Source organism: Thamnophis sirtalis, unplaced genomic scaffold, assembly GCF_051295495.1.
Source record: "Thamnophis sirtalis isolate CommonGarterSnake01/CBP01778 unplaced genomic scaffold, rThaSir2_p1.2 scaffold_15, whole genome shotgun sequence".
Taxonomy (NCBI): Eukaryota; Metazoa; Chordata; class Lepidosauria; order Squamata; family Natricidae; genus Thamnophis; species Thamnophis sirtalis.
Genome location: NW_028261395.1, coordinates 10,665,430 through 10,688,509, shown reverse-complemented (window position 1 = coordinate 10,688,509; position 23,080 = coordinate 10,665,430). Strand labels below are relative to the sequence as shown.

Sequence of the window (23,080 nt, the reverse complement as noted above, 5' to 3'; positions counted from 1 at the left end):
TGAAATTCAAGTCCCTTTATTGATTCCTTCAACAGATGCCAACTGAATAGCAGCATCCGCATTATGCAATAAAATATTAGAAAGTTTAAACGGGGAGCCAGAATGCAGCTGCAAATCTTATTTACAAAATTATTTTTCTCATATGTGCCACAAAGGCATTCATCAAAAATGAAAATAAAAAGTTGCAGCCCAAAAACATGGCTATTGTAAGATGATATGACAGAACTTTGCTAATTTTCATCTTGTTCAGTGGGACTTTTGTCATTGGCCAGTCTCCTATGAAGGATCATTTTCTGATAGAAGCCATAGCTTCTATCTCAAAATTCCAGATATGTTTATCAGTGCAGAAATGCTAGGAACTCTTGATTTGGAGACTGCTATCGTGTTTCCCTGAAAACAAGACAGGGTCTTATTTTCTTTTGACTCCCCTGAAATAAGCACTTGGTCTTATTTTGGGGAAGGTCTTATTATTTTTGAGGTGCAGGAGATGGCGAGCGTGGTCACCTCATGGCTGCTGCTGTGTTGCAATATTTTCAGGAAGGGCTTATTTTGGGGGGATGGCTTATTTTAGCGCATGCACTCAAAAGCCCAATTGGGCTTATTATCCAGGGAGGTCTTATTTTAGGACAGGGTAGTTCAAGCACATTTGAATCTCGTCTCTAGTTATTCGGGTTTTCTCCCACATAGAATTGGAGATGTCTTGGCGACGTTTCGACAAAGTCGTGTTTCCAGGAGTAATGTGAGATCTCAATAATCAGAGAAGCAATTGAAATAGAAAAACGCCCACACAGCATGAACAGGCGGGACGATACCTCCCGCCTGCCAGCCTTTTGGAAGCCTGCCCTTATTGATAAACGAGTCCCGAACATGATGAATGACACCAGGCCCACACTCACAAGATCCACACAGAATATCACCACCAAACATCCACAAAGAAAACAGACAAAAACACAAACTGATGAGGAGGCACGACCCAGAACCAGAAGCCAGACTGCAAATGCACAATTAGCCTCTTTAAAACCCCTCCTACCCTTACATGAAACACAACCCCGCAAACAATCAGAACAGAACACACCTCCACCCAATCAGGACACAGCCAAGCCCCCACCCAATCAGTTCAAACCCCCACTGGCAGTTAAAAGGAAGAAACAGCCGAGATCTCACATTACTGCTGGAAACACCAAGCCTGAAGTAGCCTGAAGATGACGAATGAGACTTCGTCGAAACGTCGCCAAGACATCTCCAATTCTACGCGGGAGAAAACCCAAATAACTAGAGACCTACATACTAACACCCGCGAAAACCTCAGAAAACATATATATATATATACCCTACTAGAAATGCAAATGTTCTTTGGTTGATTGACAGTTGTACTGTGGTGGAATCTACCTAGCTAAGTTTTGTTTCTCTTTCTCCTACATTCAGGTTTAAGGGAGGCAAGATGGCAGCCTCTACTTCGTCATCATCAGCTGGTGGAGTGAGTGGAAGTTCTATGACTGGATCTGGATTTAGTGTCTCAGATCTCGCCACGCCACAGAAAGCCCTCTTTACATATCCTAAAGGAGCTGGGGAAATGTTAGAAGGTAAAAGTGTTCTACATTATTTTGGTTTGTAAGTCAAGATAGTAGTGCTTAATAGTATGGCTGCATTCACAGTCTTGTGTGTCAAGATTTTTAATTTTAGTGTGAAATGAATGACAGTGGCGCAGTTGATAATTAAAAATGGGTGGATTTGTGCAATGTTCTAAGGCCAAACTAATCAGAGATTACTATTACCTATAAACTGAACCTACTTACCTTCCTTCCTTACCTCCCTCCCTCTATCTTTCTCTCTCTCTCCCTCTTTCTTTCTCTTGCTCTTTCTCTCTATCTGTGTGTGTTTCTTTCATCCAAAGGCTACTATGGAACACTGACACCACATTGATTCATCTTCTGAATTAGATCCATATCAAGAAAGTAAGTGCTATATTTTTCAGAGTATAAGACACACCTTTTTCTCTCAAAAAAGAGGGTGAAAATCTGGGTGCCTCTTATACACTGAATATGGCATTTTTGGCCTTCCAAAACCCCACCCCCTTTGCAAAAATGGCCGTGCATAGCCTTGAGGAGGCTTTCAGAGTGCTCCTGGGGGCTGGGGAGGGCAGAAATGAGCAAAAAATAGACTGTTTTTTGCTTGTTTTTGCCCCAGCCCCCAGGAGCACTCTACAAGCCTCCTAAAGGCTATGCATGCCCCTTTTTTTTGACAAAGAAACAGGCCATTTTGGGGAGGTCTGCAGAGTGCAAAAACTTTTTTTAAAATTTGCCTGTTCAAAATCTTGGTGCATCCTATACTAAAAATACAGTACTTTGCCTAAGAAGAAGGAAGCCAGAGGTGGTATTCAGCTGGTTTGGACCGGTTTGTCTGAACCGGTAGCAGAAATTGCCTCGGCTCTATGCCGCCCTACTTAGGCTTGTTTTTGAGGCCGGGTGCATGAGTGGAAGGCGTGGAAGGCTGGGTGCATGCTTAGAAGGGGCTCGTGCTCCAGTGAAGCGGGCGTGCACGGGGCCAACTAGTGGTAACAAAATGTGAAACGCACTGCTGAAGGAAGCCAATACCAAAAGCATGTCACCGCAGAAATGTTGGGACCACAAACAACCTGATAGGGTAGTGAAACCAAGTAATAAAACGGGCAGTGTCTTTCTTCATGATATTGAAGGGGCATCCATAGTTATTTGAGAGGGAAGAGAAGAGAATGAACCAGCAAAAATATACATCTGTCCTCTATGAAATGACATGTTCGCATGACTGGCGTTAGCCCTGAACATATTTTTCAGAAGAGATTTTGACATCATTTAACGCAGATTCTTCTGTTCCAGTTATATTTTCCATTGATTGATGATGTGCCATCAAATCAGAAATCATTCCTAACAGCCATGTTAGCCTTCTCCACAATAATCCGTTCCCAACCTAGCCTTTCAGGCTTGCCAACAGAATGCCCATCATTACTGCAATAGAGTTCAACCACCTCATTGGGGTTCATCCTCTTCTTCTAACCAGCATTGTGGAATTCTTAAGGAAAATGTGTATAATCATAGTTAGTATATGAACATTGCAATGGTCAAATCTAGGAGGCCATGGAATGGGATGAGAAAGTAAGAATCACCGTAGACTTGTTGATATATAAACTCTCTGGACATTCAAGATTCTTGATAGGATAGATTGACCCAGCTTTTTGTAGTCTATATCTTTCTTGTATCATCATCATAATTTAACAACCCCATAATCCCTTGCGGGGTGGAGTCTGGGCAACTGAATGGAGCTGAGAGTTTACTGGCTGGATACCCTCCCTGTCGCCAATGCATAGCTTTGTTCATCAGATATATTCACATTGTGCCCAGAGAGAGAGAAACCTCTGCCTAGGATCGAACTCACAGCCTCCTGATAGTGAGGCGAGAGCCCCACCTCTTAGGCCACCGCACCACTCCCCTATATCTTTCTTGTATGTTGTGTTTATTGTAAAATGTAATAAATACACCATCCTCTATCTTCTTCAACCTCACTCTTAAGGAACTGTTGGGAAGAGCATGCACATCTGGTCACTCTGCTTGATCAAGACAACATCAATAGATGTCTTGGCTAATTTCATGTTGTTCCCCAGGTTATTGGATTGTATGACATACTTTATTTTTTTAGGGTCCACCAAATATAAGCGTTTTCCTTGAAATCCATGTACTCTTATTTGCATTCAGACTGACAGCCTTGAGATCAGGCGGAGATGCTTTATCCAATGTTGAGATCAAAAGTTGATGCTTTTACCCACTGTCAAAAGTTGCAGCTAAGACTTCTAGGGATTATGTAAATTTCATTCTTATACACCTTGGTTTTCAGTGCTACTTACTCTGGAACAAAGGCGTATGAGCCGAGGTGGCACAGGGGTTAGAGTGCAGTACTGCAGGCTACTTCAGCTGACTGTTCGCTGCAGTTCGGCAGTTCAAATCTCACTGCCTCAAGGTTGACTCAGCCTTCCATCCTTCCGAGGTGGGTAAAATGAAGACCCAGATTGTTGGAGGCAAGATGCGGTATATAAGTCTAAGTGCTATTGCTATGGAAGTTGCCATTGCAACTGTTTGCCACTAGATCTTCCAACACCATTACTGGTCCAACCAAACATTGTGTAACAGATGCAATATTATCAATTCTTAGAGTTGCTTAGAAGTATTGATAGGGCATTCTCCCTTTGCTGAATAGTAGCTTTTCCTTGCCTTACCCAGAGGAAGATTAATTATCTTCAGTCCTCCTTCAGCATCATTTTTACATTTATTCTTTCATTAGTCCTAAGAAACTACCATTGCCATTGATCGTGTTATATTTAATTGCCATTCTACATTCCTGTTGAGATAAGGCAGTGCTTAGCTTTGCTCTGCAAGTAGAAAACAATATCCTACAGTCTTCTATAATATACCCCAATAGAGAGGAAGTAAACATTTTCCCTTTGTGTTAACATCAGAGTCGATAATTTGGCTATTATAAGGGAGCAAGAATTTTATCCAATTCTGTTTGGAATTGGACTCTCCATAAGAACAGAATAGAATAACAGAGTTGGAAGGGACTTTGGAGGTCTTCTAGACCAGTGTTTCTCAACCGTGGCCACTTGAAGATATCTGGACTTCAACTCCCAGAATTCCCCAGCCAGCATTCGCTGGCTGGGGAATTCTGGGAGTTGAAGTCCAGATATCTTCAAGTGGCCAAGGTTGAGAAACACTGGTCTAGACCAATGCCCTGTCCAAGCAAGAGACTCTATTTTATACCGTTACCCGACAAATGCGCGCCGACAAAACCATGACGTCGAAAGCGCGCCCACTAAAGCGCGCCGACAAAACCGCACCCACAAAAGTGCAATTAGGGTTTTTAGGTTAGGGTTAGGGTTGTTAATGTTGTTTTCACGTTGTTTCACGTTGTTTGCTGATGGCGCGCTTTTGTCAGTGCGCATTTGTCGCGCTTTCGACATCGTGGTTTTGTCGCTGCGGTTTCGTTGGCGCGCATTTGTCGGTGAACCATTTTATACCATTCCAGACAAGTGTCATCCAGTCTCTTAAAAGCCTCCAGTGATGAAGCACCCACCACCTCTGAAGGGAAGCTATTCCACTGGTTGATTGTCCTCACTGTTAGGAAATTTCTCCTTAATTCCAGGTTGCGTCTCTCCTTGATTAGTTTCCATTCATTGTTTCTTGTTTTGCCTTATGGTGCTTTGGAAAATAGGGGGAGCCCAGGGTTGAAATCCTCCCGGTTCGGCCCTGTTCGGCCAAATCAGCAGGAACAATTGGCATCCGTTCTCTGAACCGGTGGCAAAAATCTCTGGTGGCCCCACCCAAGCCTGCCTGGTCACCCTGTCGCCGCTCACCTCTTCCAGCTGCTCGGCCTGCCCACCCAATCCAAACGTTTCTCCCTCCGTTCACAGCAGAGCTGCTGCAGCCTGTCCCTTTAAGGTAGTCCCTGGGAGGGAGGGGGCCGCGGGGGACCATAAAGGGAGCAACAGCTCTGCTGTGAATGGACTCATACATACATTTTTTCCTACCGGGTTCTGCGGGCGTGGCTTGGTGGTGGTGGTGGCCGCATGTGACTGAGTGGGCGTGGCCAGGAGTGACATCAAATTGCCCACGCCCAGTCAGTCACAGGACACCACCAAGCCACGCCCTCAGAACTGGTAGTAAAAAAAATTGAATTTCACCACTGGGTGACCCCCCCTCTTCTTTGTGGCGGCCCCTGAGACATAGGAACACTGCTATCATGTCTCCCTTAGTCCTTCTTTTCATCAAACTAGACATAGCCAGTTCCCGCAACCGTTCTTCATATGTTTTAGCCTCCAGTCCCCTAATCATCTTCGTTGCTCTTCTTTCATACATCAGGTTTTGGAATTCCATTCTTATCAGCTATGTGGCCATTGTCAGAAATGATGAGCATAAAACTCAACTACACCTGGAAGGGATTAGATTGCCATCCCTACTTTGATTGGATGAAGGATACAAGTCGTCTACCTGTATTGCAAAAGAATAAATAAACCAGGGGCCCTTCTGTTAGCTATGTCTGATATGCCAGGTGTGATTCACTCTGTGAAAAGATAACTAAGCCCTCGTCCCCCATGGACTGCTGGCCTCAACTTATACACAATGAAGTGTTGCAACTAATATTAAAACAAAAATCTCTAATGGGTCAGATAGTAAACCCCATAATTTCTAACCAGTGTAGCCATTGGCTATAAGTGGCTCAGAACGTCAAGCTGTGTAATGTAAAAGATCTGGAGGGTGCCAGGAGGAAGGGCTGGGATCAGTTGGCTGGTACTATATAACTGCATTGGCCTTGATTACCATTGATTAATGGTGATTTCCTTTCATTGTTTTGCCATCGCTGATAAGAAAGAGAACAAGCTAAGGACAAGCTTCTTCATGATGGTGTAAACCAGGGGTCACCAACCCGTCGCTCTGGAGCCGCATGTGGCTCTTTTATCCCACTGCTGCAGCTCCGTGTCGCCCAAAATATGTGTCACCACCACCAATGTGCGACACCCACCGGCACACCAATTATTGAGTTTTTCTTTTTCTTTTATTGAAAAATTTTAAAACAAAAAACTTTTACAAATGTTTACCTCCCCCCCCACCTCCCACCTCCCCCGACTTCCCAGAACAAATACAGAGTATAAATCTTTAACAAGATGTTCTAAAATAAACTTAAAGAAAGTTAATATCATCTTTCATTTGAGCTTTAACTCCTCTTTGCTAGGCTAACTCTAAACAGATTATATCATTCCTTGTTTCTTCATTCGTAAACTATCTGGAATTTCTTAGTCCCGTATTTATTTTGAATATAGTCAATCCATCTTCTCCACTCCAGTTTATATCTCTCGTTTGAGTGGTCCTTGAGATATGCTGATATTTTAGCCATCTCTGCTAGGTTTGTTACTTTTAAAGTCCATTCTTGACTAGTAGGCAAATCTTCCTTCTTCCAGTATTGCGCCACCAATAGTTTAAGTTTAAGTTTTATTTTTATTTAAACGGGAAGGGAAAACATACAAGTACAAAATACACATATTAAAATGACCAACAACCACACCTGTCGAGAGGGGAGGGGAACTCATCAACCCCAGGCCTGCCAACACAGCCAGATTTTAACGGCCTTTCGGAAAGCAGGGAGAGAGGTGAGGGTCCTAATCTCCGTGGGGAGTTCGTTCCAAAGGGCCGGAGCTGCAACAGAGAAGACCCTCCCCCGGGTCGTAGCCAGATGGCATTGGCTGGTGGATGGAACCCGGAGGAGGCCGACCCTGTGCGATCTAATGGGTCTTTGGGAGGTAATTGGCAGCAGGCGGTCTCTCAAGTACCCAGGTCCAATACCATGAAGGGCTTTATAAGTAATAACTAGCACCTTGAAGCGTATCCGGAGACCGATTGGAAGCCAGTGCAGCTCGCGGAGGATAGGTGTAACGTGGGTGTATCGAGGTACACCCACAATCGCTCGCGCGGCCGCGTTCTGGACCAGAGTCTTGCTGCCATTATTAAATTCAAAATCAGGTTAGTCTCTATAACAGTACAATCAGGCCAACCATGGATAAATCCAAGAAAAAGGAAAGTTTCAGAAGTTTAATGCAACTACATATGCTAGTTTTGTGGCCGCTCAGGAAGTAGCCAGACACAGGAAGGGTTTTGTGGCTCCCGGTGTTTTCTTTTCTGTGGGAAACGGGTCCAAATGGCTCTTTGAGTGTTTAAGGTTGCCAACCTCTGGTGTAGACGTTTGGCCAGTACTCATTGGTGATACTATTTCAATGTAAACAGAAGGCCTTTTCCAAATTTCAAGCATATTAACTTTGTGTTTTCTCTCTAATTAGGACTGGCATGGAATCTATATGCTGCTTTTGCCATTAGTGCAATTTTTTTTTTTTAATTAAATGGTGCCTTTATTTGAAGGATGCAGTTAAACTTATAAATACTGGTTAAAGCTAAAGTTCATTAAAAGTAGTTGGGACATGATGATGGGGCCTATTCCATTCTGCAGGTTCTGGGCTTACCTTCCTGTGTGTGTGTCTGCTAAATTACAGGTAGTCCTCGACTTACAACAGTTTCATTTCGTGACCGTTCAAAGTTACAACAGCACTGAAAAATGTGACTTATTGACCGTTTTTCACAGTTACAGTTTGCGGCATCCGCCCATGATCATGTGATCAAAATTCAGATGTTTGGCAGCTGGATCATATTTATGACCGTTGCTGTGTCCCAAGGTCATGCCATCCTTTTTTGCGACCTTCTGATAAGCAAAGTCAATGGGGAAGCCAGATTCACTTAACAACCGGGTTACTAACTTACCAATTGCAGTGATTCACTCAGCAGCCGTGGCAAGAAAACTCACCTAACCAATGTCTCACTTAAATTTTAGCCTCAATTGTGGTCCTAAATTGAGGACTAAATTGTAGTCCAATCAGTGGCTTAATCCTGTCTGGACTTTTAAAACTGATGTAGTGTCTATGTTGAGAAACTTACTTGTGGAGACATATAAAAGAACGATAGCACTGATAACCTATTCATCCAACGCAGAAAATTCTGCTGGAATTCTGCCACTGCTGACTGTTCTGTTCTATGTTTGATCCTGTAGGACAGAGGTGTCAAACTCAACGCCCAGGGGCCAGATTCAGCCCACGGGGTGCTTAGATCTGGCCCGCGGGGCTGCCTGGAAACAGCAAAGGACCGGTCTGTGGTCCCTCTACAGGGGTGGGTTTCTCGCCCCATTCCAACCGGTTCGGTTGGAACGGGGCCGGCGGTGTCCTCGTGCACGCGCGCAGTGCACGCATGTGTACTAGCGCCTGTGCGATGCTCCAGCTGCTCCTGGAGGATCGCGCAGGCGCTGTATGCATTCTGCACATGCATGGAAGCGCAGAACTCATCAAAACCGGGTAAGAAACGTGGGCGGGTGGATCCTTCGGCGTTCCCGGAAGTTACTTACTTCCGGGTTCGCCGACCAACCGGTTCGCGGGGACTGCCGCGAACCGCCTAAAACCCACCCCTGTCCCACTACCAGCGAAAATGTAGCCACCGCCGGTGGCCCTCTCCAGCTCCCTTTTTGCTGGCAGATGGTTGCAGGAGGCCATCGCAGGTGAAAACAGAGCTTGGGATCCCGTTTTCGCCGGCAGAGCGCTTGGGCCACCACCGGCACCCCCAACACAAGTGATATTGAGCTGGCCACGCCCACCCCGGCTCCTGAGGTCAAACACAACCCTGATGCAGCCCTCAATGAAATCGCGTTTGACACCCCTGCTGTAGGAGAATCTGGGAGGGAAGATTTGGCCCGAATAACTATTACGGAATCCTACCAATCGCTATTGTTGTATCTGCTGTGCCTTACTTCAGTGTGGTGAGGACTTGTGGTCCAACCGCTTTGGAAACAGTTCAGCTAGTTTTGAAAAACAGTTATGTGGCAACGAAGAATACCGATTGAGAAAGAAAAGTTCAAAGCAATCTGTAGAAAATTAGCAGCAGAATTCTTTGGACTTTGGCCTTGAAATCTCTTTTTACTTCTCCACCAGTAGCTTTTTTTCCAAAGTGGTGATATGTAGGTGTTTTTTCCCCCTTTGATCAGGATTAAAGTGGTGATTATTCCACCTTCGGGTTAATAGGTGTGTTTATTCATATAGGAGTTTCATTAGTCTGGAAAGTATCCTTAGCTATTGAGTGCCAGTTGTAAGATGACAGTTTGAGGTTGCTAGGCATACCGTGGAAAATTCCAGGCTATTTCATATCTGCAAAAAAAATCTAACTTCAGAGTTTTTAATTACAGGGTTCGTTCTGCATGGGCATACATCTGAAAAATTGCAAGACTGTTTTTGGCATGTGTTTTTTTTTTAAGCAAACAAGGAAGTAGGTTCAAAGAAGAAAATATGTTAGCCGACTTACTGAAACAAGTTGCCCTTTGTTGAGATAGGAGTAGGTTTTCTTGGATTGGAAATGTACCGTTGAATTTGAACTCTTCCGAGTCTCCTTAAGTTGCATTCGGTACTAGGAGTGGCAGAATCCAAAAAGACAAGTTAGGTGCTAATCTACCAGAAGACAAGCAAGTTGAAATTGCATTGAAAGAACTAGGTTTAAAAGATACTTCGCTGTTTTTTTGAATTATCTTCATTTCTGACATTCCAGTGATTTTTTTAAATTTATTTATTGGTCTTTTCATGACCCTGTAAATCCCTTGCATCTGGCTGCGGTTGGGGCAGCTGAATGGAGCTGTTTACTGGCCGGATGCCCTTCCTGTCGCCAACGCAGAGTTCGCAGCAGAGAATTTCACATGGGGCACATTCTGACATTCAGTGATTAGACATTTATTTGTTCTTTGTGCATTCCACACAGCCTTAACCAAATCATTCATTCCCACCGTGATTTTATATTGAGTTGTTGAATTCATATGGTCTGAATGTTGGCTGTCCGTTTTATGCCACAGCTGCTAACCCAAGAAAAGGGAGCTTTCAGTTTACAAGGCAAATGCAGCCCACCAGCCAGGGGTGGGTTTCTCGCCCTGTTCCAACCGGTTCGGTTGGAACGGGGCCGGCGGCGTCCTCGTGCACGCGCGCGGTGCACGCATGCGTACTAGCGGCTGCGCGACGCTCCAGCTGCTCCTGGAGGATCGCGCAGGCGCTGTATGCATCCTGCGCATGCGTAGAAGCGCAGAACTCATCAAAACCAGGTAAGGACCGCGGGCGGGCGCGCCCTTCGCCGTTCCCGGAAGTTACTTCCGGGTTCGCCGACCAACCGGTTCGCAGGGACCGCCGCGAACCGGTTGAAACCCACCCCTGCCACCAGCCCTCCACAACTAAGAGCAGAGCTTCCTTCTTTGTGCTCCAGAGGAAACCTGAGAGCAGAGTTCCAATATTTAAGGGTCTGCCATAGAGAGGAGCGGGTTAAGCTATTTTTTCCAAAGCACCTGAAGGGCAGACAAGGAATAATGGATGGAAGCTGAATAAGGAGAGATTCAACCTGGAAATAAGGAGAAATTTCCTAACAGTGAGAACAATCAACCATGGAACGGTGTCCCTTCAGAAGATGTGGGTGCTCCACCACTGGAAACCTTTAAGAAGAGACTGGATAAGCCCGTTTGTCTGAAATGGTATAGGGCAGTGGTGGCGAACTTTTTCGGCACTGGGTGCCCAAATCAGAATGTGCGTACATGCACACCTGAAGACCAGTTGGCCGGTGCAAGCATGCCTGGTTTTTTGGCCATTTTGGGGAACATTTTTAGACTGTTTTCTGGGTTGTTTCAGGCCTTTTTTCAGACTGTTTTTGGCCCCCAAAAATACCCCCCAAATCATCCCGAAAAGCAGCCTGTTTTGGGGTTATTTTCAGGCCGTTTTCCAGCGCTCTGGCACCTGACCGGCTGCCCATGTTTGCCAAAAACCAGAAAAAAAGCTGACAAGGGTGCACGTGCCCATAGAGAGGTGTCCGCGTGCCACCTCTGGCACATGTAACCTAGGTTTGCCATCACGGGTATAGGGTCCCCTGCTTGAGGAAGGGAGTGGACTAGAAGACCTCCAAGGCCCCCAGCCAACTCTGATGATGAAGACCACCCATCTCACTTTTCCTACTGCTAGAGCGTGGCACGACAAAACCGCGCTCCACTAAAGCGCGCCCGATTAAACCGCATCGCTGACGTCATCAGCAGCGCGACAACAGCGACCGCGGAGAAAAAAGGGCGCTTTAAAAAGCGCTTTCAAAGCAAGCCGATTCAAGTTAAGGTAAGGGTTAGGGTTAGGGTTAGGTTAAGGGTTAGGGTTAGGTTTAGGGTTAGGTTAAGGGTTAAGGGTTAAGGGTTAAGGTTAGGTTTAGGGTTAGGTTAAGGGTTTGGGTTAGGTTTAGCGTTAGGTTAAGGGTTAGGTTTAGGGTTAGGGTTAGGTTTAGGGTTAGGTTTAGGGTTAGGTTTAGGGTTAGGTTTAGGGGGGTTAGGGTTAGGTTTAGGGGTTAATTTTAGCTTTAGCGTTCACAGCGTGCTTTTTTCATCGCATTGTGATGATGTCAGCTACGCGGTTTCGTCGAGCGCGCTTTAGTCGAACGCAGTTTTGTGGTGGAACCCTGCCAGAGGACTGTTGAATGCCCAACTTTAGGGTTAACTTTCCCCAAAGCCATCCAGCTGCTTGTAGTTTGGTTGGTTGATTGTTAAATTTATGTGCAGGAGCTTACGGTACTTTCCCTGGAATTTCCTTTCATTTCATTCCTGCACTAAGACCTTTGAGAGGTTGGTTGGACCCCTGTACCCCAAACCACTCTGCAAATTTCTACGGCTGAGCATTAGAGTTGAATCTGGGCCTTGTCAGTCGTAGTTCAGCACCCACTTATACCACACTAGATTTCACACTGGTTTGTCTTGGGCCCAGGAAAAAAAAGTCACCTCCTAGGAAAAGCAGGACGCTGCCTTGTTTGGACACACCAACTGATGTTATATTGGCGGCGTGTTAAGCATTAAATATCAAAAGCTCCTACAGCAGACTAAATAATAATAAGTTGCCAGACATTTAGCTAAGTGTCAGCAGAATTATGGATGTATAAGGCTGTATGTTAGGGCCCCACAGGCAAATTTGCCTACTTAATTGTTTCTCATGTCTCCTAAGTAGAACAGAGTAGGAGTAAGCCAGCTATATGTCAATGAGTGCAGAAGAACTGACTGCTGAGTTGGTTCTAGGAAAGCAGCTGAGTTGTACTCTACTATAGAGGGCAGTACATACATGCATAAACACAGTTGCCAACTGATTATACTTAAACAGCTGCTTTTTCAGCTTCAGCTACTCTGCTATAAAGCAAAGATTGTATTTGAGGCTGGCAGTTCGCAGCAAGTTAACCTCCAAATCATTTTTTTTTAATTAATCTGAATAAAATCAAATTTGTTAGGCAAGGAACCTGCAGGCATTTGCACAGGAACACTAATAGCAACAGCACTTAGACTTGTATACCGCTTTACAGTGCTTTACAGTCGGTGGGTTCTGGATCCCGTTGCAACTGGTATGGCGCAACGGGGCCCGGCGTCCACCACATGAACGCGCACAGCACGTTCATGCGTACTTACCATCTGCGACGCTCCGCGATGCCTCCGCAACACTCCAGCTGCTCGGCGAGCATTGCACAGGCACCTGAGAGACCGCCTCCTGCCGATTACCTCTCTCAGACCAATTAGATCTCACAGGTTAGGTCTCCTCCGGATTCCATCTGCCAGCCAATGTTGGCTGGCGACTCCCCGGGGGAGAGCCTTCTCTGTTGCAGCTCCGGCCCTCTGGAACGAGCTCCCTGTCGAGATCCGGACCCTTACGACCCTCCCGGCCTTCCGCAAAGCCACCAAGTCCTGGCTGTTCCAGCAGGCTGCGGGGTCTGAGAAACATCTACCTCCACGGAAATTGCGAATGTTGGTTTTGTTTTTAATATGTTGTCTTTGTCTCGTTTCCCCCTTTCCCTTGTCTTTTGTGAGCCGCCCGGAGTCCTCCGGGAGTGGGCGGCATACAAGATAGATGGATGGATGGATGGATGGATGGATGGATGGATGGATGGATGGATGGATGGATGGATGGATGGATGGATGGATGGATGGATAGATAGATAGATAGATAGATAGATAGATAGATAGATAGATAGATAGATAGATAGATAGATAGATAGATAGATAGATAGATGATAGATAGATAGATAGATAGATAGATATCTCCGTGCGCGGAAGCCCCGAAGAGCTCAAATGCAGGTAAGACAGGAGGGGCCCTCTGGAGCACGGTACCAGAACGGTACCCAGTGCTCCCGGCAAGCATCGGTACGCCCATAGCGGGGCGTACCGGTCATAACCCACCACTGTTTACAGTTCTCTCTAAGCAGTTTACAGAGTCAGACTATTGCCCCCAACAATTTGGGCCTTCATTTTACTCACCTCAGAAGGATGGCTTTACACAGGACCACTAATAGCAATAGCACATAGACTTGTATATCGCTTTACAGTGCTTTACAGCCCTTTCTAAGCAGTTTACAGAGTCAGATTATTGCCTCCAACAATTTGGGCCTTCATTTTACCCACCTCGGAAGGATGGAAGGCTAACCTTGAACCTTGTGAGATTCAAACTGCCAAGTTGCAAGCAGCTGGCAGGCAGCAGAAGTAGCCTGCAGTACTGCACTCTAACCACTGCGCCACCGCAGCTCATTTCATGCCTTTAAATGCTCTGCTGACAATTCCTACCTTCCATTAAGTCTCCAAGATGGGACTCCTGAAACTTTTGTTCCCTATTACACAATCATCATCTTAATTTTAAACCTGTTTTGGGGATTTACGGTTCTATTTTTCCAAGGAAAGATCTAGAGTTAAGCAAACGTGAATTGGGAAAGCTACCAGCTATCTTTTTTAGATTTGCTCAACAAAAAGTTTGGAAATGACAGTAGCGCATCATTTCCAAAAAAAAGTTGTGTGGCCATTCTACGTCTTAGAACAGACCTCATGTACACCAGAGCTGGTTATTCTTCCCAGGCCCTCCTCTGAAAATCAGCTGTGCCATTTTCTACTATTTTCAGATACGTAAATGGTGGAAAATTGTGGCATCTATGCTGAAAGAATTTTAACAACAACAAAAAAAACCCCCACTCAACTGCCAAGTATCAGCTAAAAGGTCAGAAGACATAGAAACACCTGGTATGTGGTTTGAGTCTCCTGCCTACTAGATCTCATTGGGCTCTGCACTTCCTCTTCCATGACAAAAGCGAAAAGCGATTTCTAGATATCAAGGGGTTAGCCATCCATATCTCACTTCTGAAATTGGTGCCTCCAGAAGCAGCTGTCGTGAATAGGATGATAGGAATTACAATTCAGAACATTTAGAAGCAGGGTGGATAAAAACTGTTGGTTTTTTAAAAAAAAAATCAGATTATTTTATTTAAATCAGGTTTTTTAAATTTTCATCAAATTTATTTTAATGAAGTGCTTTTGGAGTAAAAATCTATTTAAAGATAGTTTTCTACTTAAGATACATTAACAATTTAGTTTACTCAGTATGAAATGGAGCTTAGTTATGTAGCATGAGGCTGTATACCAGGGGTGGGTTTCAACCGGTTCGTGGTGGTCCCCGCAAACCGGTTGGTCGGCGAACCTGGAAGTAAGTAACTTCCGGGAACGGCGAAGGGCCCACCCGCCCGCCTGCGTTCCTTACCTGGTTTTGACGAGTTCTGCGCTTCCACGCATGCGCAGGACGCATACAGCGCCTGCGCGATCCTCCAGGAGCAGCTGGAGCATCTCACAGACGCTAGTACGCATGCGTGCACTGCGCGCGTGCACGAGGACACCGCCGGCCCCGTTCCAACTGAACCGGTTGGAACGGGGCGAGAAACCCACCCCTGCTGTATACTCTGCAATATTTATGTTTTTGGTAAACTCATTCAATGAATCCAAGCTCTGCAAGTTGAGATAACATGCACTGCATTCACACAATTTCATAGTAACTATGAGATAAATCATAAAACAAAAATCTAGAATATTCCTTTATCCCCTTGTTTTGCAAATCTATGTACACTACAAACTGTATGATTGTTTGAAGAGAAATGAATCTGTGCCACCAGGCTCAAAGTGTGAGGAAGAAGGGCAAGCAGTAAAAATAAAAGTGAAACTTTCTAAGAAGCTTATAATATTAAAGAGCACCTGTCATTTCAGATCCATCATGGCAGCACCGGTTAGCGGGCATCCACTCACCTGCTGCCCACCACGTTCCTCACCTCGTTGTGTCGCTGCCGCATCACCAGCCATCCCATGAATGGGACTGTTAGTGAGACAACAGCAGGGCACAGGAGGAGTTGCTGCAAGACAGATATGACAGTTGCTCTCTAAAATTTATGATTTAAATTGACTTGATTTAAATCAAATATGCCCTGTCTGGAACGTACCACATTCATAATGATGGTTATTTGAGAAATTATGTAATGGTATCTTTTGAAAGTCAGTTGGTGATCCCAAGTACCTGTAGCAGGGAGCCTGTATTTATTAGAATTTGAACTGGGCAATTGAGAAACAAGATAATGTTCTCACTTAAATCATTTAGCTTAGGTTTCATATTTTGGAACAAAAATAAGAACTAAATTCAATTCACATACATGAGCTTCCTCAACCTGTACTATCCAGTCTGTATTATCGGTTCCACCACAAAACCGCATTCGACTAAAGCGCGCTCGACGAAACCGCGTAGCTGACGTCATCACAGGGTGACAACAGCGCGGAGACAGAAGCACGCTGTAAACGCTAAACCTAAAATTAACCCCTAAACCTAACCCCCCTAATCCTAAACCTAACTCTAACCCTAACCCTTAACCTAACCCTAAACCTAATCCTAACCCTTAACCTAACCCTAACCCTAACCCTAACCCTTAACCTAACCCTAAACCTAACCCTTACCTTAACTTGAATCGGCTTGCTTTTAAAGCGCTATTTAAAGCGCCCTTCTTTCTCCACGCTCGCTGTTGTCGCCCTGTTGATGACGTCAGCGACGCGATTTAATCGGGCGCACTTTAGTCAACCGCGGTTTTGTCGTGCCACGGTATTATCAGCTTGGCAGGCTATTCTTTACCTTTTATGGGTGAGTAACCCATAACATAGGGACGCGGTGGCTCAGTGGCTAAGACGCTGAGTTTGTCAATTGAAAGGTTGGCAGTTCAGCGGTTCGAATCCCTAGCGCTGCATAACGGAGTGAGCTCCCATTACTTGTCCCAGCTTCTGCCAACCTAGCAGTTTGAAAGCACGTAAAAAATGTAAGTAGAAAAATAGAGGCCACCATTGGTGGGAAGGTAACAGCGTGCCATGCGCCTTTGGCATTTAATCATGCTGGCCAGATAACCATGGAGACATCTTCAGACAGTGCTGGCTCTTTGGCTTTGAAACGGAGATGAGCACCGCCCCCTAGAGTTGGGAACGACTAGCACATGGCTCTGCAACCAAAAAAGACGCCAACTTGAGAGGATAATTAGAATTGCAGAAAAAACAATTGCTACGAACCTGCCTTCCATTGAGGATCTGTATACTGCAGGAGTCAAAAAGAGGGCTGGGAAAATATCTACTGACCCCTCACATCCTGGACCTAAATTGTTTCAACTTCTACCCTCAGAACGACGCTGTAGGGCACTGCACACCAGAACAACTAAAGGACAGTTTCCCCCCGAATGCCATCACTCTGCTTAACAACTAATTCCCACTGTCAAACTACCTACTAAGACTGTATTACTGTTATTCTTCTCTTCCTTCCTAGTACCTATCTCTTTCCATTTATGACTATAACCATGTTGCTTGTATCTTTACAATTTATATTGTTTTATTTGTTTCCTAGTATAATTTGACTGCTTATTAGTAACCTATCACTAAGTGTTGTGTCTTATGATTTTTTATGAATGTATTCTATTTAATTTTTCTTTATGTACACAGGGAGCATATACACCAAAGGCAAATTCCTTGTGTGTCCAATCACACTTGGCCAATAAACTATTCTATTCTATTCTATTCTATTCTATTCTAATCCATTGCTTGAAGATGACAGCAGCAAATGGCATTGCTGTTGAACATACAATGAGTTTCCTGGAGACAACAGGCTAGTCATTGTTGGGTCAGAAGCTAAACTGTTGGCCTGAGTCACTTTTTGTCATTATTATATGAAATGCACAGACTTGTTAATTTATAAATTGGTATAAAAGGTTCCACCACAAAACCGCGTTCGACTAAAGCGCGCTCGACGAAACCGCATAGCTGACGTCATCACAGCGCGACGAAAAAAGCACGCTGCAAACGCTAAAGCTAAAATTAACACCTAAACCTAAACCTAACCCCCCTAAACCTAATCCTAAACCTAAAACCTAACCCTAAACCTAACCCTTAACCTAACGCTAAACCTAACGCTAACTCTTAACCTAATCCTAAACCTAACCCTAACGCTTAACCTAACCCTCAATCTAACCCTAACCCTTAACCTAACCCTAAACCTAACCCTTACCTTAACGTGAATCGGCTTCCTTTCAAAGCGCTATTTAAAGCGCCCTTTTTTCTCCGCGGTCGCTGTTGTCGCCCTGCTGATGATGTCAGCGACGCAGTTTAATCGGGCGCGCTTTAGTGGAGCGCGGTTTTGTCGTGCCACAGGTATAAAATTAAGACTGTAATTTTTTGTGATACCCTTAGACGGCTTTTAAGAGCCAAGGTGGCGCAGTGGTTAAATGCAGCACTGCAGGCTACTGCTAGATCAGCAGGTCAGCGGTTCAAATCTCACCGGCTCAGGGTTGACTCAGCCTTCCATCCTTCCGAGGTGGGTAAAATGAGGACCCAGATTGTTGGGGGCAATATGCTGACTCTCTGTAAACCGCTTAGAGAGGCCTGAAAGGCCTATGAAGCGGTATATAAGTCTACTGCTAAGTCTACTGCTATTGCTATTGCTTTTGGGGGATTGTAAATATTTTAGATTTCCTTTTTCTCTATTTACAGATGGGTCAGAACGATTCCTTTGTGAATCTGTCTTCAGCTATCAAGTTGCATCCACACTGAAACAAGTAAAACACGGTAAGTGAATAAACTCACAAACTGTGTTGTGTCAGTGGACCTGTATGTTGTGTCAGGATTTATCTACCGTATTTTTCGGAGTATAAGACGCACTGGATATAAGACACACCAAGGTTTTGAAGAGGCAATTTAAAAAAAAAAAAGTTTCTGCATTCTGCAAACCTCCCCAAAACAGCCCGTTTTTCACAAAAATGGCCCCATTTTTTTTCAAAAAAAAAGGGGCATGAATAGCCTTTAGGAGGCTTGTAGAGCAAAAAATGAAAACAGTCCCATTTTTTGTCAAATGGACAGCATTTTGATCCTTGGATGTCAGGCTGAATCAGTGGCACCTAACAATGCTGTTATATAATACCCGTGAGGCCAAGATTTCAAGCAGTTAGACTTATATACCACTTCATAGGGCTTTCAGCCTCCTCTAAGCGGTTTACAAAGTCAGCATATTGCCCCCAACAATCCGTGTCCTCATTTTACCCACTTCGAAAGGATGGAAGGCTGAGTCAACCTTGAGCCGGTGAGATTTGAACAGCCGAACTGCAGAACCGCAGTCAGCTGAAGTGGCCTGCAGTGCTGCACTCTAACCACTGCGCCACCTCAGCTCTCTTAAGATTTCTGGGTCCTTTTTTAGGGAAGCCTTGGGATAATTTTTTTCTGTTTTTGTCCCATGTTAAGTTTATTTTATTGGATGCGGCGACTCAGTGGCTAAAATGCTGAGCTTGTCGATCAGAAAGGTCAGCAGTTCGGCGGTTCAAATTCCTAGCGCCACTTAACAGAGTGAGCTCCTGTTACTTGTCCCAGCTTCTGCCAACCTAGCAGTTCGAAAGCATGTAAAAATGCAAGTAGAAAAATAGGGAACACCTTTGGTGGGAAGGTAACAGAGTTCCGTGCGCCTTCGGTGTTTAGTCATGCCGGCCACATGACTATAGAGACGTCTTCAGACAGTGCTGGCTCTTCAGCTTTGAAACGGAGATGAGCATCACCCCCTAGAGTCAGGAACGACTAAAACATATGTGCAAGGGGGACCTTTACTTTAAGTTTATTTTAGTACAACATTGCAACTTCCTAAATATTTCCAATCTCAAAGTAATTATTAAGTGTATCAACACTCACACAGCTTTATACATATTTATAAACATTTACTACATCAATAAACATTCCATCCATCTATTAAGACTGTTAACACTTCAGGTTTAATTTAATAGGTAATTCCTTTTAAGGACGTTAAGTATTTCCTATCTTCCTTTGGAAACAGAATTTCTAAATGTAAGGTGTCACTGGATATTGATTAAAGAAGCTTTGGCGGAGCAAGTCTGATGTTAACATGTTCATGTTAAAAACCCACTTTCCCCATAGATAAGATTGTCCAGTCACTGCAGAATAGCTGTCTCATTCATCAAGTTTGTATATGTCAGTGTTTCTCAACCTTGGCAACTTGAAGATGTCGGGACTTCAATTCCTAGAATTCCCCAGCCAGCATTCGCTGGCTGGGGAATTCTGGGAGTTGAAGTCCGGACATCTTCAAGTTACCAAGGTTGAGAAACACTGGTCTATGTCAATGAGGAACTATGACCCCATTGCGATTAAACACAGGTAGCCCTTGACTTAAAACTATTCATTTAGTGACCATTCAAAGTTACAACGCCTCTGAAAAAGTGACTAATGCCCATTTTTTCATACTTACAACTGTTGCATTATCCCCATGATCAAAATTCAGATGCTAGGAAATTGGTTCATATTTATGACAGTTGAAGTGTCCCGGAGTCATGTGATCAGCTTTTGCGGCCTTCTGACAAGCAAAGTCAGTGGGGAAGAGAGATTTACTTAATAACTGAAGCTGTTACTAACTTAACAGCTTCAGTGGTGCATTTAACAACTGTGGCAAGAAAGGTCTTAGCAACATAAATGTTGGGCTCAATTCTGGTCATAACCTGAGGACTATCTGTATGCCACCAACCATTTAAAACATGTCTTTTGCCCAACCCTTTCAATTATTCTGTCATCGTTCCTTGTCAACTGCTCTAACGCTGACGTTTCTTATTGTTTTACTTGCGGCTTTTCTTGAACTATTAGTGTATCTACATGTTTGAGAATTTGGACAAAAGGAAAAGCATCTGACAGATAAAGGCATGAACAATCTCAGTGTAATAGCTTTGTTTTAGCTTCCTTGTAATCTACCAGCTGTAGCACATGGCAGAATAATAACATATGTGGAAGTGTTTGATATTTAAGTTAAAATATAGCTTCTTCTTTTTTGCTCACATACATATATAGTTGTTCTAGAGAACAGATATTTTGGCCTTATTCATAGCTTGAAAGATATTTCCCAACATCTATTTATGTAGGGATTATCTGAAGTATTTTCATTGGCTAACAGATTCTATGAGAAACAGCAGGATAGCTGGAATAAAGTCGGATCGAAAAGAGCTTTTGTAGGATTTAGAACTAGAGCAGTAGAAATAATACATTTGTTTTCCGGCAACTGAAAAATAAACGTGAGGATTCTTTGAACAGAATTTGTTTATTTTTTTATATTTTTACCCTGTCTTGTGGGTGGATAGTGTCTTGTGAATCGTAGAATGAAAACAAATTGTGTGGGTTCTAACTAGTTAATTTACTTGCGATAAAAGATTTTTTTTTTCTGCTTTAAGACGCGATGTGGGGCTTATAGTCCAGTTAAAAGGCTTAACCAAAAGTTGATTGCAAACCCATTTTTTAATTTTCTGATACAGATCAGCAAGTCGCTCGAATGGAAAAACTCGCCGGCTTAGTGGAAGAACTGGAGGCAGATGAATGGAGATACAAACCCATCGAACAGCTCTTGGGCTTCACTCCGTCTCTAGGCTGAAATATAGCAATTGGTTGGTGTGGAAAGATCCGGGATTAGCGTAGCTCCATTTAAAAACTTTCAGTGGCTTTAAACTTTCATTCTGCGTTTTCCCACAACTCTGATGACAATCCAGAAACTATTGTTGTTGTTTGGGGGTGGGGGGATTTCCACCAGATCCAATAAAGCATATTTATACATCCTTTTTAGGGTTTTCCTTTTTAGTTCACTTTCACTGCTTGAGGAGAGTGTGATTTCTGTAACTAAGGAGATGTAATCACTTTTCAGGGGGGGAAAGGCATGATTATTTCAATTCAACAGTCTTGATTTGTTGGTCTTGAGCGTGACCTGTCAAAACCGCGGTCCACTAAAGCGCGCCCGATCAAAGCGCGTACGTGACGTCATCAGTAGCGTGACAAATAAAATTAAAAATAAATTAAAATAAAATAAAATTAAAGCAAGCCGATTCACGTAAAGGTAAGGGTTAGGGTTAGGGTTAGGTTAAGGGTTAGGGTTAGGGTTACGTTAAGCGTTAGGGTTAGGGTTAGGTTAAGGGTTAGCGTTAGGTTTAGCGTTAGGTTAAGGGTTAGGTTTAGGGTTAGGTTAAGGGTTAGGCTTAGGGTTAGGTTTAGGGTTAGGTTTGGGGACGCGTTAATTTTAAGTTTTCTGCTCACAGCGTGCTGTTTTCGTCGCGCTGTGATGACGTCACGTATGCGCTTTCGTCGAGCGCGCTTTAGTCTACCACGGTTTTTTGGTGGAACCAGTCTTGAGCTGCCACAATGAAAATTTGACCGAACAGTTGGGCTTTTCTTGGGTGTAACTCTGGGAGGGCTGAGTAAGAAGCTGTAGTTTGAAGCCTCAAGCTATTGCTTTGAAGAGAAATGTGATAATAGGACAGGTTCACTTGGAGGGCAGAAAAATATTAACCATTTCCTATATTTAGGTTGTGTGCTGAGAGTGCATTTTGACAGCTGTTCCTCTGTTAATTATGTGTGGAAATGGTCAGAACAAGTCTTAAAAAGAGGCATGGACTGTCCTGTTGGCTGTACCACTCCACCCGAATAGTCTTATTCAGTAAATAAATTGTTTCAGCTCTTGCCATGACGTTGGTTTTCGCGTTAGATCGCACAGGGTCGGCCTCCTCCGGGTTCTGTCTACCAGCCAATGCCATCTGGCTACTACCCGGGGGAGGGCCTTCTCTGTTGCAGCTCCGGCCCTTGGAATGAACTCCCCGCAGAGATTCGGACCCTCACCCCTCTCCAGGCCTTCCGGAAAGCCGTCAAAACCTGGCTGTGCTGGCAGGCCTGGGGTTGATGAGTTCCCCTCCCCTCTCAACTTGTATGGCTGTATGACTCTTGTGTATTTTAATTATATGTATTGTGTTTGTATCCCCTTTCCCCTTTTGAGTTGTTTGCCGCCCTGAGTCCCTCCCGGAGAAGGGCGGCATACAAATAAATTAAATCTGAAATCTGAAATTTCTTTCAAAGGTTTGGGAATAAGGAAATGGACAGATACCAAGATAAGTTTCAGTAAAGATACTAAGATTCACAGGGTCTACACAGGGGCAAATAAGACAGTCAGTGTAACTGCAACTGTCAACCCTGAAGCCATTTTGGAGCATCTTCAGGGCTGCCACAGCTACATTGGTTGGAGCTGTGAGAGCAGGAGGGGGTAATGGAGATAGCTGGGGACTTGTAGCCAAAATAAAATTCTTTCTCCTGG

General features: G+C 44.3%; 1 protein-coding gene across 1 annotated transcript in view; it reads left to right on the top strand.

Annotated features, from left to right (window-relative positions):
* The window catches only part of ANAPC16 (anaphase promoting complex subunit 16), a 40,982-nt gene extending 19,419 nt beyond the window's left edge, over positions 1–21,563 (top strand). The window contains exons 2-4 of the mRNA XM_087702187.1: positions 1,426–1,583; positions 18,463–18,537; positions 21,264–21,563. Of these exons, the coding sequence (XP_087558313.1) occupies positions 1,442–1,583; positions 18,463–18,537; positions 21,264–21,379 (333 nt within the window). The 5' untranslated portion in view covers positions 1,426–1,441 and the 3' untranslated portion in view covers positions 21,380–21,563. The remainder of the gene's footprint in view (positions 1–1,425; positions 1,584–18,462; positions 18,538–21,263) is intronic.
* The last annotated feature ends 1,517 nt before the right edge of the window (positions 21,564–23,080 follow it).